This window comes from Aptenodytes patagonicus, chromosome Z (genome assembly GCF_965638725.1).
Source record: "Aptenodytes patagonicus chromosome Z, bAptPat1.pri.cur, whole genome shotgun sequence".
Classification (NCBI taxonomy): domain Eukaryota; kingdom Metazoa; phylum Chordata; class Aves; order Sphenisciformes; family Spheniscidae; genus Aptenodytes; species Aptenodytes patagonicus.
In genome coordinates, this window is record NC_134982.1 from 29,187,901 (window position 1) to 29,203,064 (window position 15,164).

A 15,164-nucleotide genomic window follows, 5' to 3' on the forward strand; every position below is an offset into this window, starting at 1 on the left:
ACTCTTTTCAGCTGAGTTTAGCAGGAGTTTAGGTGAACTTCCAGCTAAGCAAGGTATCCACAAATACCATTCCCTTCCTTCCTTCAGAGGACAGCACTATAGGTAGCACAAGGCTATCATCTCTCTGTTTAGATAGTATGCAGAAAAAACATGGCTCCTACAGCAATTCTGGCAGGTGTTTCTTGGCAGATCTGCCAAGATCATCCACAGTTTGGTCTGTACATGACTGTACATGATTCTGATCTGTCATCAAATCAACCAAGGTCGGTGAAGGTCAGGGACCAAATGCAATATCATACTGCATCCTGTGATCTGCTTCACAGGGCTGTACTGAAAGGAAGACAGCTAAGGAAACAATCCTCAGGTACAACCTAACACCAAGTCCCTGCCTGCTTACATATGATGTTATGCACTAAACATATCCCTTATCTTACAACCTGGCAGGTACCATCTCGTGCATCTGACAAGTATAAACTTGAGAGACTTCTCCTCAATGCCCTTTGCCAAGTTTTGACTATGCCAGTCCTTGAGGCTTGACAGAATCGCAGCACAAGGCAACACGGCTGTACTTTGTTACCTTGAAATATCTGCCCAGGTGAAGAGCCACCAGTCCACTCTTCCCATGCAAACTCACCTTCTCTGAGCGCTGCTGCCAGCAATGAAGCAGCCTGTGGAGTTTCTCCAGAATCAGGTTTGATAAGGAGGTGAGGTTCTACATGAACGTCCTCAAACCCACTCATATCTCCCAGCTCTGCATAGATATGCAACTTCTCTTCCAAATAACTACAGATCTGCTGGTCCTGGTTACTCAGTGATTCTGTCAACCAAAATTGAACACTGTATTAATTATTATTATTTTTTTATCCTGCAGGCAAAGCATGTTCCCCATTCACCCTTCTAATCCTTAGTCCACATAGACATTGCTAACTCAAGCTAGGCCTTTTTTAAGTGGCCAGGAACCAAATTCATCCCATAGTCCACCCTAATGAAAGCTGGCACAAACCCTGGCAGAGGGCCAGGCCAGTGCCCTACACTGATGAGGTGGCCTTGGCTGCGCCTTGGGGCCCCTCAGCTACCTCCTGTTGCACTCACAATGATCAATGCTGGAAAAGCACTTGGCTCAGGCAGTCAGAAGATGCACTGATTCCGTGCCTCAATGTCAAAGAAGAACACCTACTCTCAGTGGAGGATGCCCTTCCCTGTGGGTCTCTACAGGAAGGACATTGCTGGAATTTCTCTCCTCACAGCAGTATAAAGATGTGGAAGTTAGGTGCAGGGGAACCAAAGCAACAGAATTTATCCCTATCAGCTACATTTTCAGATAAAAATAATAGCAGCAAAGGATGAAATGCCATAAACAAGCACAAAGCCACACTATTACTGAAGACTTGAGGTATTTCCACAAACAGGGAACTACCTGGCCCTGATGCTAAACTGGGAAATTCAGTGTTTATTCTGAAAGCATTCATTTTTCTTTTTATTTTGTACTCACGGTAATGTAGCAAGAATAGAAAGTGTTTGGAAAAAAATGGTTCTCTTTCAATAAACTCACATCATACAATCAGACCACCCCAGCTTTCTCCACTGTGACCCTATCTATCGAGCCACTCTGAACCCACCAGCCAGTATGGGCACGTTATTCATCCTGAACTCTCAGGATGTAGGAGCTCTCAGAGTGGCAGGAAAGGTACTGCACCTTGACATTTCTGAATTCTGGATGCTTTGGCCTCAGCAATACGTCTGTCCTCATCAGATTCGCTCATTTTTCCTTCTTCTTCTTCCTCTGGACAACTTCAAAGATGAGAGACAAACAAAGGTGGATAAAGCAAAATCTGCATGTCATATATTCATCTTCAGTACAGTATTGTGTTCATAATAAATAGAACACAACATCAACACCAACTTTTGCTACAGCCAGAAGCATGCCATTTGTCTCCTTCTTTAAAAAGCAGTAACTGGACACAAACTAGCCTGAAGGACTCCTTTTAATTCTGGTAAGGCTGCATCGTGCAGCGAATGGGTGGCTGGCCCTCACGCAGGTTTGCTGTGCTAAGCATAAGCTTGGGCCCCAGGAGGAGCAATGCTTTCCCTGCCATTCTTAAGGAGCTGACACCAAGATAACAGGCATGATTGGGGATTTCCCCAAAATGGTTGTATGGACACCTGCAGGACTCTGGAAAGCATCCAGTGTCAAAGGGAAGCTTACAACGGCTGGTAAGGACATCTAATGGGGAGTAGGAAGGGTCTGCTGATTCAGTGGGAAACCAGAAGTAACACGGGAAGTTTGGCAGAAGTGACGGTAAAGTTTTGCGGTCTGTGAATCCTGAGCTCAGAGGAAAACCCAGCCTCATGGGATGGATCCAGTGCAACACAGAACAGAGAGTACACTACCACGCATATCCAACCGACCTCCTGTCTGCTTTGGACTACCAGGATGAAAACCCAAACCCAAAGCCTCTTCCTCTACCTTTCTACTGCATCTTGAATATGCCTCATCCAGTTGTTACGTTCCTCTTTGGAGTTGGTATGAACCTCATACATCTCAGGCCCTGCAGATGAAGCGCTAATCAGAAACATCCCCCTTTCTTCGTTGGCTACTTCTCTTACTATGAGCCTCTGAAGGGAGATAACAGAAGGCTTCTGGTCCTGGGAGAAACAGTCACAGCACATGCAAACAATAAATCACTCTCTTATAAAACATCACACTTTTAGAAAAGCAGGATTTTTCAATTAATTGGACTAATTCTAGTCCTGGTATAGTCAGGCTACATACGTTCTCACCAGGTGTAAAAGCCCTCAAGTTTTGAGTATTCAGACATCTTTTTAAACGACTTTTTAAAATACATCATAGTATTTATGAACAAGTAAAGCACTGGGTATGTGCTAAAAAGTAAATCCCAGAGGGTCAATGATACTGAGACATAGTATTCATATAGTGTTTATATTTACATAGTTTGGAAACTTCTCTCCATGATCTTTCATACAATTTATGTGTGCTTACTACTACATTTGCAGTTAAAATTATTCTTCTGTTTTGTTTTACAGAACCAGAAGTTAAAATTTACTTTAGATAACTGAAAGAGCCTACTCTGCTTCCCACCTTCATAATCAGATGAGGCATGACGCTAAAAAAATCATTGTTATTTCCATCCTTCTTCCTAAAAAAATTATTTCATTTTACAAATAAACTTAATTTTCCATATACTGGCATATTACTGTTCTGAATACACTACCAGGATTTTAGGAAAAAAAAAATTATGTGGGAATAACCTAGAAAAGGACCTGATTTTCGAGAAATATACAAATAAAAGTGTAATGTGTATATTCAAATATCTGATAATATACTTACAACAGCTGCAAAGATGTATTTTTGATCTTTTTCTTGTAAGAACAGTAGTACATCAGTTAGAAGCAGAGCTAAGGTGTCTTAAAACAAGAAAAGGAAAATAATGTTTTTTAATTAAAGTCATTACAATTATAGTTAATTTCTTCTTTTATCTTTAAAAAGGGAGAAGCCCTGATCAATAAATATCCCACAGAATCCTACAGTAAACTAAACAGGAAATATCTGGATTAGCCTATGGTCTGCATGAAGCAACTGCAAGCCATCACTTTGTATCTCCCAGGAAAGACCACACTTTCTGCTATCCACCCTCCTGCAGCACCATGCTGGAGCACTCGCCCAGGGAAGGAAGAAATCCTCTCTCCAGTGTCAGTACAGCTTCCCCAGGCCACTCACAGGCAACCTGGCAAAGACTATCCCACATAAATTTTGTTTTGCCTATGCTGTAGCATATACTCACAGCACAGTATTACACCTGCAAAAGTATTTCTGGAATAACGATGAACAGATAGCTTTATAGTTGTACAGCAAATATTAGTAAGCTCCAAAAATCCCAGCCCCTACATGTGATTAACACCAAAAATCAAATTCTGGGCTTGCACGTAAGATCGGGCTCCAGCCAAGTGTGGCTTCAGATTTTGTTTTCCACTGAGGATGTCCCAGTACCACTGAAGAACAGCACATGATTTTTCATGCATTATTTTCAATGGCCAGTACTGTGCACAGTATAAAAGTACAAGTCAAGACTCTGTGTTATGGGATGAAACTGCAAACCGATGAACTAAAAGGAGGGGACTGGAAGAAGAAATGCTGCTGATGGCTTTGTATGTGAACTTGTCCTCTTACCCAGATAGATATACAGTGGATTACCCACAAACCACGGCAGCAATTAGTGGCATATTCTCAATACCATTACCTCAGAAATTCGAGTTTGCAATACAGCGTAATAAAGTATTTTCATTCTTAAACCAAACAATCTTCATATGTTATTTGCAAATAAAGGACTTTACAGCTTGGATGGAATACCTTTGAAACGACCAGTTGCTGTCTTCCAGTACACTAAACCTTCATGAAGAAGTATCCTCTCTTTCCTCATCAAGTCTTGCTTCCTAAAAACATGGCCATTTTTCAGCTTTGTATATGTTTTGTTTTCAGTTCTACTGAGAATTTCCAGAAGCTTTTGCTTTTTCTCATATTCATTCACTTTCAAATCTACTGCTGTAATCATGTCCTTAATTAGACGAAGGGCTTTGCACAGGTTTTTATGTTCTTCTGTTCCTTCTGTATGAAACAAAAAATAAACAACATGATAGTAGTCAGCATATTCAAGAGAAGATATCTTTCCTTACTTTCTGGGAACAATCAACATGATGCAAAGCTTAAGTTAATAAATACATCCTTTTAAGCTGAACCTTAGCAATCAATTTACTAGAAATATTAGAGGCATCTACCTGTGTTTGACTTGCCTGTTAAAAGATGACATGTACCTCAGATTTATTCATTAGCCCAAACAACACATTGAATATTTCTGACATATTTATGAGCTGTTAGCACTTAAAAAAAATTATTTGCTACATAAATCATATAGTATATTACTCTTCTGGCTAAGTAAAAAAAGCCCTTGAAACAGGATTGCAAGCACAAAGAGTTTTGCATTTGGATATGCAACTTTCTACAATGCTCCTTTATTGCCCATTTGGGGAGCAATATCTGTAAGTTGTTAGTATTTTTAAAAAGCTCTACGAAATTCCAGAGGTCATTCAAGCTGTGTTTGAAAAACTGGACAGTAATTTATGAAATGTTTGCCTAGCCCTACTTACAGGAGACTCCACCAGAATTAATTTCAAAGAAGGTGCAGATGCATGCCTGAATTAGTTCACATCCTCTAGTCAAGATCTTTTCCTAAAACAAGTATGCTCTTCTGGACTTGTACAGCTTACCTGGCTGGAATATTGGAAATCTTCACAGCCCAGCCTTGACAAAGACCACATATGCTAGACACCCTGTTTAGGTGACATTTGCCTGAACAGTAGATATTTACGTTGCCCTGGTTCTCTACAGGGCAGTGAATTTCATCTTTTGTTATATTGTAGCAGCGCATACTCCTTATGTTAGAAACCTGCTAGGATTCCAGACATGAAGCAACATTTTAGCTTTCATTCACCTTTTGAGTATTGCAATATCCTTTCAACCAGAACAGGGTATTTGGTGATTCGCTGGGTGACGAGCAAAATGCACTCGGGGATGCCTCGGCGCCGTGCCAACAGGTTACTATTTCTCAGCTGCACAGATACAGATATATACCTTAAGTAATAAATGCATATTAAACCACCAATTGACTAATAAGAAATATGATCTAAATGCATTAGAATAAGCTAAAACAAAATGCTGGGCTATCTGAACCATGCCCAAGGAACAGCTGCTGCCCTGAAGGATGAGGTGTACTATAACAGGAACATGTGTGTCATACATACTGGATACCAAAGCTTTCTAAAATTTGAAAGAAAAAAGTAATTTATCAGCTCACTGGTTAAGGAGGAAAAAACTTTGCCATTTTTATTAGCTATTAAAAGTGACTTACTGAATATAATTTCAATTCTAAATCTAAGTAAAAGCTACGTATCTCCTTCCTGAGCATTGTGTCAACAGTGATCACGTTTCCATGTAAACTTACTTTAATAAAATTCTGGAACTTCTTGTTTTGTTGCAACTCTTTGAAGAGATTAACAGCTTCTTTTTGATGGCTGCAAAACTCTCCGTATATTTTCTTCATTTTAGTTGCATTTTCCTCTGAAAACTGAAGAAATTAATAAGTGAATTGTGCTCAACATTGCACCTAACAGGAAAGCATATACCTTCAATTAATGTATTTTGTACAAACATGGACCTTTTATGCTACTTGTCACTCAAGTTCTCTGAATTTCACTAACAGGGCCTGTCACTACAGAATGAAAACACGCTAGCTGTCTTTAGGAGCAAGAGGAGGAACATAGGCTGGAGAGAGCACAAGCGACCTCCACTACCGTCTTGCCAAAACGAGCTAGAACAATTATTACAACATTTCCTTCACCTCTTTGCAAACACAATCCCTTTGAGGCTTATTTGCATTTGTCTGATCTCCACACCACTTCTAGACAAGATAACAGGTCAGCTTCTTTATTTCAGCAGAGTGAAAACCAACTGATGGAAGGTGAAAAGCCACACTCTCCTGATTGCAAGGAACTGAAGTGTGATCAGCAAGCCATTAGTTAGCTGTTCTATGGCCACCATAAACACACTGTGACCACCCCTTCTCTAGTGAGCAACTCGAGATGCACCACGCCAGATCGCTACAAGAAATGAACAGGTAGTTCCCACCATCAGTCAATTCTTCACACCTCTGCTCAGCTATTAGAAAAAGTGAATCCATTGCTTCCATTTTTTTGCAGTCCATGGTATGATGGCAGCAGCCTTCTACTCCGAACAGGACAAAGTGCATCACTTTCCTTGTTGCTTGTACCATACAGGTAGAAGTTCGTCCCGAGTTCATGACAGTTACCTATCAGTAATGATTTTCTCTCATTGCTATTTCACCCTGCAATAATCTGGAGGGGACAGTCTTTGAATTTTATTAGGCAACCATAGCCCTCTTCTTGCCCACAAAAGTTTTAAAGTCAATAAATTGTTTAATTTGGGAACCTTGAGTACATCAAGGATTAAAAGAGCTGATGCCTCTACCTGCTGCACAAGGATGTCTCCAATTCTGCTGATGACAAAATTACGTTCGCTCCCCGCCTCACATGATTCCTGCCGCCTCTCCTTCATTCTGCAGAAGAATTGCCTGTGCATCTCCAGTAGCTCATCTAAGCAGGGGAATATTCTGTCCACTGTGCTGTGGTCCAGCTGCAGCTCCTCCTTCATCCCTTTCCTGAATATTTCAGACATAATGAAGAGGGTATGGATGTGATGCACTTCAGTTTGCATCAGCTCTGCAATATAAAAGAAAACAGCATAGTATAGTAATCACCTGAACGTTTTGCACACCTTCTAAGATAGACTTTAGAAACATTCAAATATACAGTCATAATCATTTTTTCTGTGTAAGCCTCAAACCTAGTATATTATGTCAGTAGGAAGACTTAATTTATCTGGCTCTGGCAGAGTTCTCTCAACTGTACCCCACTGAACAAGCTGGGGTTGGCAACTGCTTGAGCTGGGGATTGGATGAGGCCCCTTCCAACCTCAACCATTCTGTGAACAGGGTAGACATGTCTCTGGTAGTCCCTACTCTCCATTTCCTTAGCTCTAGGACACATTATAATTTGTGACAAAAACGTTCTTTGAACCTTCTTATTATTCTGAGTTGAAGCATTTATTCTTCTGGACATAAAACTTGTAGGTTTCCTTTATTTTCTACACCAAATTGTTTTTAAACCTACATGAAGCTTTGAAATACTGACCGAAAATGACATCCTGCCTCTTGATGACATCCTTTTCTTGCTTGCTACAGAACACTGGATCCACAACAAGGCTCCAGGACTCTGCCTCAAACTCTTGTGCATCTGTGTGGAGATCAGTCCACTGAGACAAATCCACATCATCTATGACAAAACGTATATCTCATTAACACCAGGCATATGAACAGTAAGGGAAGTCCCTTTGCACATGCAGATCTATTCATACAGTAAGGGGAACACATCACAGGGATGAACTTTAGACAAGGCTTCTGCAAACACTGGCAGTGGCTTTACAACACAAGAGAAGCTTGCCAGATGTCAGTATCATTATCAAAGCGTTGAAATGCAAACATGACAGTGGGGGAGGAGAAAAAAAACCCACACCCTTCTTTTCTCAGATTAAATCCTTTTTATACTTCTTTGCTTGAAGAAACTTTTTAAAATTTAAATAAAATCCACATTTTCAAAAGTAGCTTTGGTGTTGGAAGGGCACTGGCCATTTTGCAGATGTCCAGTGAAAGATATCTGCACCATCCTTTGTGAGTGAATGTCCTTCAGCTTTGAAATTCAGTCTCACACCTAGCTACAGAAAAAGCCTATTTCTATTCACTTCACAAGGATATGTAGCCATTTTAGGAGGGCAGTTCACCAGTGGGAGGTAAGATTTTGGGGCTACTGAGGAAATACAAGTGACGTAGGTTTACGTTTTGCAATGTACACTGTCAATGGAGATGATTAGATGAGTGCAGAATAAAAATAGATCGCTGTTCTGGTTCTGCAAGGATGCCAAATACATTTATCCCTGTTATTTTAAAATGGTAACACCATACAAAAATACTCCAAAAGTTATCAAAGAGCTAGTTACAAGGAAGAAAGGAAAAGTTGTATTTTAAGACCAATGTGTCTGATTATATCATTTTAATGAGGGACACAATTGTAATTATCAAAAATAGGTGCTTTTCTTCTAGCAGATGAAGTGGCTTCCTATATCAACTAAGGAATTCTTCTATTTTGCACTTTCCAATACAGGTTATAAAATGCAACATCTGTGCAATACTTCTCACCTTCCATCATAAAAGGATCCATTGAAGAAAAGCTCCCTAATGCTTGTAACATCTCTTCAGACCGTGACTTGGACCTCCAGGTGCTAGTCTCAGAGTCTTGTTCAGAAAATGGCGTAGATCTTCTACAGCAGAAAAAAAAAATCCAACATTTATTTAATGGTTTCAATTTTCCTAGAAATGCTGAATGATGTATTTAGCATAGTCCCCCGGCAGCTGCCCTCTACCTTTCAAAACTGGCACTGGGGACACTTTTGGACAAGAAGTGGGACTGTTGCGAGGCTTCCCTCCTTCCAGCAGACAGTCCAATAGGTACAGAGGAAGAAGAATGCACTGGGGAGAGCACCGTCTGTGAAATGTCTCCAGGCAGGGAATCTGTGAGGCAGAGCACAACACAACATTCTGACGAACAATGTAGAGTATGTCATCAACAGCACGGTTATACTGTGAAATGCTATCTGGTGTTCATATAGAGCTATACTGGGTATCAAGAATGTCTGCTTGCCATGGTACCAGACTGTGATGCTCTCTCACGGAATATAAAGATAAGCCTGTAGACAAAGTAGAATAGCACTGGTGTGGATATTATTGATAAGAAAACAATCTCAAATCATACACGCTCTAGCAGTGCAACCTGAACATAGGAGACCCAAATATTTGTGCATACGGTAAATGACATACTCAAAAGCACAAGACAGAACTGACTACTTTTGATTTTCATTCTCACTGAAAACAAAACATAGTAAAACTCCCACTCATTTTAGCAGAAGAAGAGTTAATTCAACAGCCATTTCTTAAAAAAATCCTACTCGTATTAGAGACACACACACTTTCTTACAGATATTGACATGAGAAATAGAAACACACAAATGACGTAGTGAAGTTTGTGTTGTCAGTCCCATGATTTTTAACCAAGGCTTAACTTAGAAGTGCTAGATTTACACCTCCTAACTTACTTGTTACACCGGCTTGGGGTTTGTTTTTATTATGGTATCTCTCCTGGGACTTCTGAAAAAAGAAGAGTTTTTTGAAATTGCAATGAAATCATAGCTGGTAACACACTGAATAGTCAAGTCAGTACCTCACTGCCATATATCATCACACAAAAGGGCTTCAAGGAAACAGTCCTAAATTATGGTCCTAATTTCTACCAATAACCAATAAATCCAAGTTTATTCGTTACTGGTAGATAACAATATTCAGAGTAGAATGGTATTATTTGTACTACAACACAATCTGTTTATTCAAAACCAAGTCATTGAGTTACAGCATTCTACTTTCTCTATATGAATATTGCCTGTGAAGGCTGCAAGAAAAGGAGTTCACATTCAGGGCTTTATATTCAAATAAGCTTGAAGCACTTGTGGCAGGGCACCACCTGAGGAAGCCTGGGTATCAGAGGGAGAATTGATCCCCCTTCCAGAGTGGACTTTTGCAAAACTTGTAGCAAAAGCCTGCTGTGCTTAGGCATGTATTTCACTTGAGGTGGGTCAGTGAACGTCTTCTGCATCTCATTCTTGTTGAGAGGAGTCAGGCATGGTAGGGGCTCTTGTCTCCTCTTGACAAATAACCCACTAGTCCAAGTAATTAAAACTACCAGTTCAGCTGTCCTAATGCCCTAAAGTTGCCCAGAAATTTGTGCAAGGCTATGATGCAAGAGCTATAACCAAAATAAATAAAAACATCTGATTTATGTCCAGCTTAAGGCTTGTTTACCCTGAAGAGTCTGTATGGAAACATGTTCTCCCTGCAGGCCACCATGATGCAAAAATCCAGCTGCACCAGAAAAACACACTCCACTAATTTGAAAAAAGATCTGTATTGCTGTGGCACACTTGTCTGCAAATCCCATTTTATTCCATGAGGGCAGACGCCTTACACATCTATTTCTTAAAGCAACTTCTTTGTCATGATAACCTCACCATGCCTGTGTTCCTGCTTAAAAGAAGACAGTATCCATCAGCTCTAGCGCTGATTTTGCCCTGTCTGCAGTGGCAGCTGAACACTGACTGCCTAGGCAGGCTGTGGAGTCTCCTCCTCCAGAGATTTTCCAGAACAGGTCAGACAAACATCTGCCCAAATTGTTACTTAGAAGTCAGCCTGTCTGAGGGTAAGGAGATGGACTAGGTTGCCTCCCAAAGTCCCTTCCATCTCTGGTTTCCATTATTCCAAACATACGGGATCCCCCTTCCTATACAAGGGAATATCTGTGGGTTTAAGGAGCCTTTCTTTTTACTCCCTTTCTGCATTCCTCCAGGCACACCATTTTACAATTTGACCTTGCAACTCTTCAAAAATACAAATAATTTCTTTATAGTCATTTTTGACCCCCTTCTGAAAACTGTTGTTCAAGCACAGTGCTTGCTCTGTTGCTCACATTAGACATTTTGACACCCTTGCAGCCCTTTGCATACAGACACTGGGTCTGGGTGGCTGCGTGTACTTCCTTTTTTCCTTCATGACATTTCTAGACCCCTTGGAAAGCAGATATGCTCTAGTAAGAATGGTGCAGTATAGGAAGTTACCTTAGTGCACACAGGAGCACACTCCTTGCAGCTTTTATGCACAATCACGTTGCAATCTGAAAGAGAAGGCACATTTCAAAGCCTGGTGCCCAACAGGGACCCCAGCCCGCAGAAAATATTACTTTGAGGCTTCACTTTTTTCTCTCCTCCATGCCCACTCACTAAAGTGGCCCATAGGATGCTTTGATGTTACAGCCCCTGGCTAGGAAGGAGTCTTTGCCTAATGTGCTGGGGCTAGGAGATGGCCATTGTCCCTTCTGAAGCTGTCACCTGCCGTCCTTCTTCCCGCTGCCTTGCCAACCTCCGCTCGTTACATAAACCAGGTACATCCAAATCTAGGTAAGGTTTCTTCTTGAAACAAAACACTGAACCAGGATCCCAAAGCAGGTTTCGGAACACCGTAAAGTCACACGTGAAAGCCAGCAACTACTTACGGGAGCACTGCAGTGACTCCTTTCCTAAGAGGGCCTTTTCACAGGCCATACACGGGATAACTCCTGAGAAGGTCCCATTTGTAAAATTGTGCCTGTTCAGTTTCTCTTTATCTTTGGTATCTTTATTTTTTGTCTTCATCCCCAACAGCAGAGGCAGGAAAAAAGTAAAAAAGGGACATTAGAAAAGAAGATAAACTGATTCAATCTTAAAAACACTAAAACATTCCCTTTTAAGAGCAAATTATTCTAAAACATTTATTCCCTGGTAGACTTGTAACAATATACTATATTATTACATCCAACATCGTTGAAGTCATAAAATGATGCAGGCGTTGCTTTTACTGGCAGCTAAGCCAGCAACCATTATCAAGGAAGACTGGCAGAAATACATTTATAAAGCTGCAAAAAGGAAATGGTCAGAAAATAAAATTTAAGAAGTGTCACTGACTCGCTCCACATACGAACAAGTATCAGTGCCTACCTCTCCCTGAGGCATACATATAAACTCGTGCCTCTGCAGTTAAAGCTGCAGTTATGTAAACTTAGATGACTTGTCTTTAGATCTTAAAAGACATTAGAAAAAAAAAATTTAATGAGTGTTAATGAATTTAATAAATTCTGCCTATTTTTACAGCACTCCTGTTGGTGTGAGTATACATTTCCCCGAGCAGTCCTGACAGTTATTCTTTGGGAGACAGGCTCATGTGTGGCTGCTGACCAGACACACATGTTCGCAGCCAGTTCTGTCACTTGTGAAGATACTGCCTCAGCCAACCACCCTCATATCCACATACATTCAGATATCCTGGGGTACAGGAGGGCGTACTAGAAAGCCTGCAAAACTGCCAGAAGGCCAGCCGGAAAGATCCTGTAGGCTAAATCCATCTCTCAAACTGCTAATTGATGCTGTTAATCTAAATTTCAGATGTCTCAAAATTAAACCACAAATGTTCTAATCTAGCTTTCACAGTATGTATGTTTGACTGTGCAGGCCTCAAATCTGCAATTCTTTAACGCTAAGCAGTACCTACTCATGCAAGAAGTCCCATTAATTTCAAATAAGGCAAATTCAACTGATTACATGCCAACGTAGAAGTTACAGACTCATGTACTTACTGAGAGTAATTGCAAGAACAGGCCTATACCTCTTAATTTTATTTAACAAAGAAAATTCTTTCTTAAGGGTCATTCATACATTTAAACTTTGGCTAAATTGTCAAATGAGATTATTAATAACATCAAAAAAATGGCAAGGGAAATACTTGATGTTGTTCAGCAAAAGCTATTGTTTAAAAGGAAAGCTGGCTTTTAATATGAAGGCCATTTCAGGGTATCCTGCATATATCTTAAAATTTAAAAATAAAGATAAAAGTTTCTTCCTATTACTTATATGGTTTTGTAATAAACAACAACTTATCTTTACATAAAAATTTAGATTCTCATCTATAATTCATTTAATTACAATGACATAATTATGCATAATAATATAGACATAAATCCCACATTACCTTGCACTTATTCCGTGTGCTGGTCATTCTGTTCATCAGAAAGCTGAAAGTCCGACTCACTTTACATTTTTCAGACTCATTTTTTGAGGGTACAATATATTTATTCCATTCCTCTTCCTGAATCCTAAAACAGAGACCAGTGAAAAAACCTCATTCCAGTGGGAACAGTCCCTTAAAACAGAGCAGAATCTGGATGGTGCTTGTTTCACCTAACATTTACAATTACATGTTTTATTGTGGGTTTAGCTGACGTTATTAAAAAGACTGCAATCCCTCTTTATAAAAAGGAGTAACATTAGCCCGTGGCGTGCTCTGAATGTGCAATGTGTTACAAGCCTGCCTAGATCATGGTTGGTATCACAAGCCCCCTTGCTTTTATTACAGTGCTTTGGACATTCCTACAGTGGACAGGAGCTCCTATAGCAAATAGGAGCACATCCCTACCGTGCATGTCCCGCAGTGGTGCACAGCAAATCTCCACTGCAGGACGTGCGCGGTGAGGACAGCACAGAGAGAGCCAGGCTGAGCTCAGCACAGGGTTTAAGCGTGGGCTTAACAGATCCCCTGGGCAGGGAGCACTCCCCTAAATCGCTGCTAAAAACCACACTGCGAGGGGTGCCACGGCCTCTTCCCTGCTCTGCTCCCTAGATGGCATTCTTGGACAGACCTGCTCCTGGCGCCTCAAAATGCCAGTGCGACAAGTACCCATACCTTTTCTCTCGGGACTGCTCCGGCAGACTGTATGCTCGCTCTGCAAGACATAAACAGTTAGCGGGCACTCAGATTGCAAGGTCATCAGGTTTATTTGAAACGCACGACCTCCAGCAGGCCATAAGCTTGTCATTAAGGGCTTGCAATGTCATTTGAAAATTAGGAAAGCAAAAACATATATACATTAGAAGCAGCTTTTCCTAGGGTAAGACCACTGCCTACTAAGCTTTGTTTAGTTGACAGAATCTGCCAGTACTGAGATGGATATCAGTGAATGCCAGTTTCTGCAAACAGTCTGTTTTTAAGAATAACAAAAAATATTTCTTTTGTTTTTCTTAACAACCCAGACTTGAATGATTCACACTTCATTTTGCTTTTTACATAATTTGTTGTAAAATGTCTTAATGACATTCTTCTAACATTTGCAACTACCTCTCTTATGCAGCTTTATCTATAGTATTAAAAAAAATTATATCCCTCTACATAAAGAGGAATATTACTAGTCTATGTACTGCGCAGGATGTGTAACATGTTACAAGTTTACACCCTAGAAACAACAGAGAGGACTCAAGGAGATACTTTTCAACAAACCGTGCAAAAAGCAAAACAAAAGATAAATAATTCAGCTGGGTTGTTTTGGAAGAAAGAAAAAAAAACAATAGAGACCACTCTACCATTTCTAAATTAGAAGCCATTCCGTTTTGCAGACATTTTTTGCAAAGCTGCCACAGGTATGGTTCAGAAAGATACTTTAATACCTGCCTAAGTCAAAGCATCAGACTATGCCTTCTTTAAAGCTAGATACAAACTTAAACATGCTTCACTGAATCAGCGTGTCTTCAGACAAACGTAGACTTCAGGTTAGTGAGAGCTAGAATTTTTACCAAAGAAACAAAGAGACTAAAAGGGCATTTCAGTTAGTTGTCAGGCACAACCTGTGCTGCAGGATGCTTTCGGAAGAAATGAAGTCCATGTACCCATGGGAGACGAAGACAGCCTCATGCAAAACAGCACTGTGAGGGTGGCATTGAGGTACTTACTACAAGGGTGGAGCAGAGACACTGACTTAGAGAGTGAAAGAGCCTGAAGAAGGGATCGACCACTGTTCATGAGCACACCATCTACAGAGCAGGGACAATGCCTTTA

At 40.5% G+C, this 15,164-nt stretch overlaps 1 protein-coding gene across 9 annotated transcripts in view; it reads right to left on the bottom strand.

The window, feature by feature from the left end:
• ARHGEF28 (Rho guanine nucleotide exchange factor 28) overlaps positions 1-15,164 on the bottom strand; it is a 122,427-nt gene that overhangs the window by 29,334 nt on the left and 77,929 nt on the right. For all 9 annotated transcript variants that reach the window (XM_076363379.1, XM_076363383.1, XM_076363381.1 and 6 more), the window contains 16 exons: positions 14,019-14,058; positions 13,308-13,431; positions 11,800-11,932; positions 11,366-11,421; positions 9,797-9,848; positions 9,068-9,215; positions 8,844-8,965; positions 7,783-7,923; positions 7,061-7,311; positions 6,018-6,140; positions 5,508-5,625; positions 4,370-4,624; positions 3,350-3,426; positions 2,468-2,646; positions 1,697-1,791; positions 635-817 (listed from right to left, as the gene is read on the bottom strand). In XM_076363379.1, the coding sequence (XP_076219494.1) occupies positions 635-817; positions 1,697-1,791; positions 2,468-2,646; positions 3,350-3,426; positions 4,370-4,624; positions 5,508-5,625; positions 6,018-6,140; positions 7,061-7,311; positions 7,783-7,923; positions 8,844-8,965; positions 9,068-9,215; positions 9,797-9,848; positions 11,366-11,421; positions 11,800-11,932; positions 13,308-13,431; positions 14,019-14,058 (2,097 nt within the window). The remainder of the gene's footprint in view (positions 1-634; positions 818-1,696; positions 1,792-2,467; positions 2,647-3,349; positions 3,427-4,369; positions 4,625-5,507; positions 5,626-6,017; positions 6,141-7,060; positions 7,312-7,782; positions 7,924-8,843; positions 8,966-9,067; positions 9,216-9,796; positions 9,849-11,365; positions 11,422-11,799; positions 11,933-13,307; positions 13,432-14,018; positions 14,059-15,164) is intronic.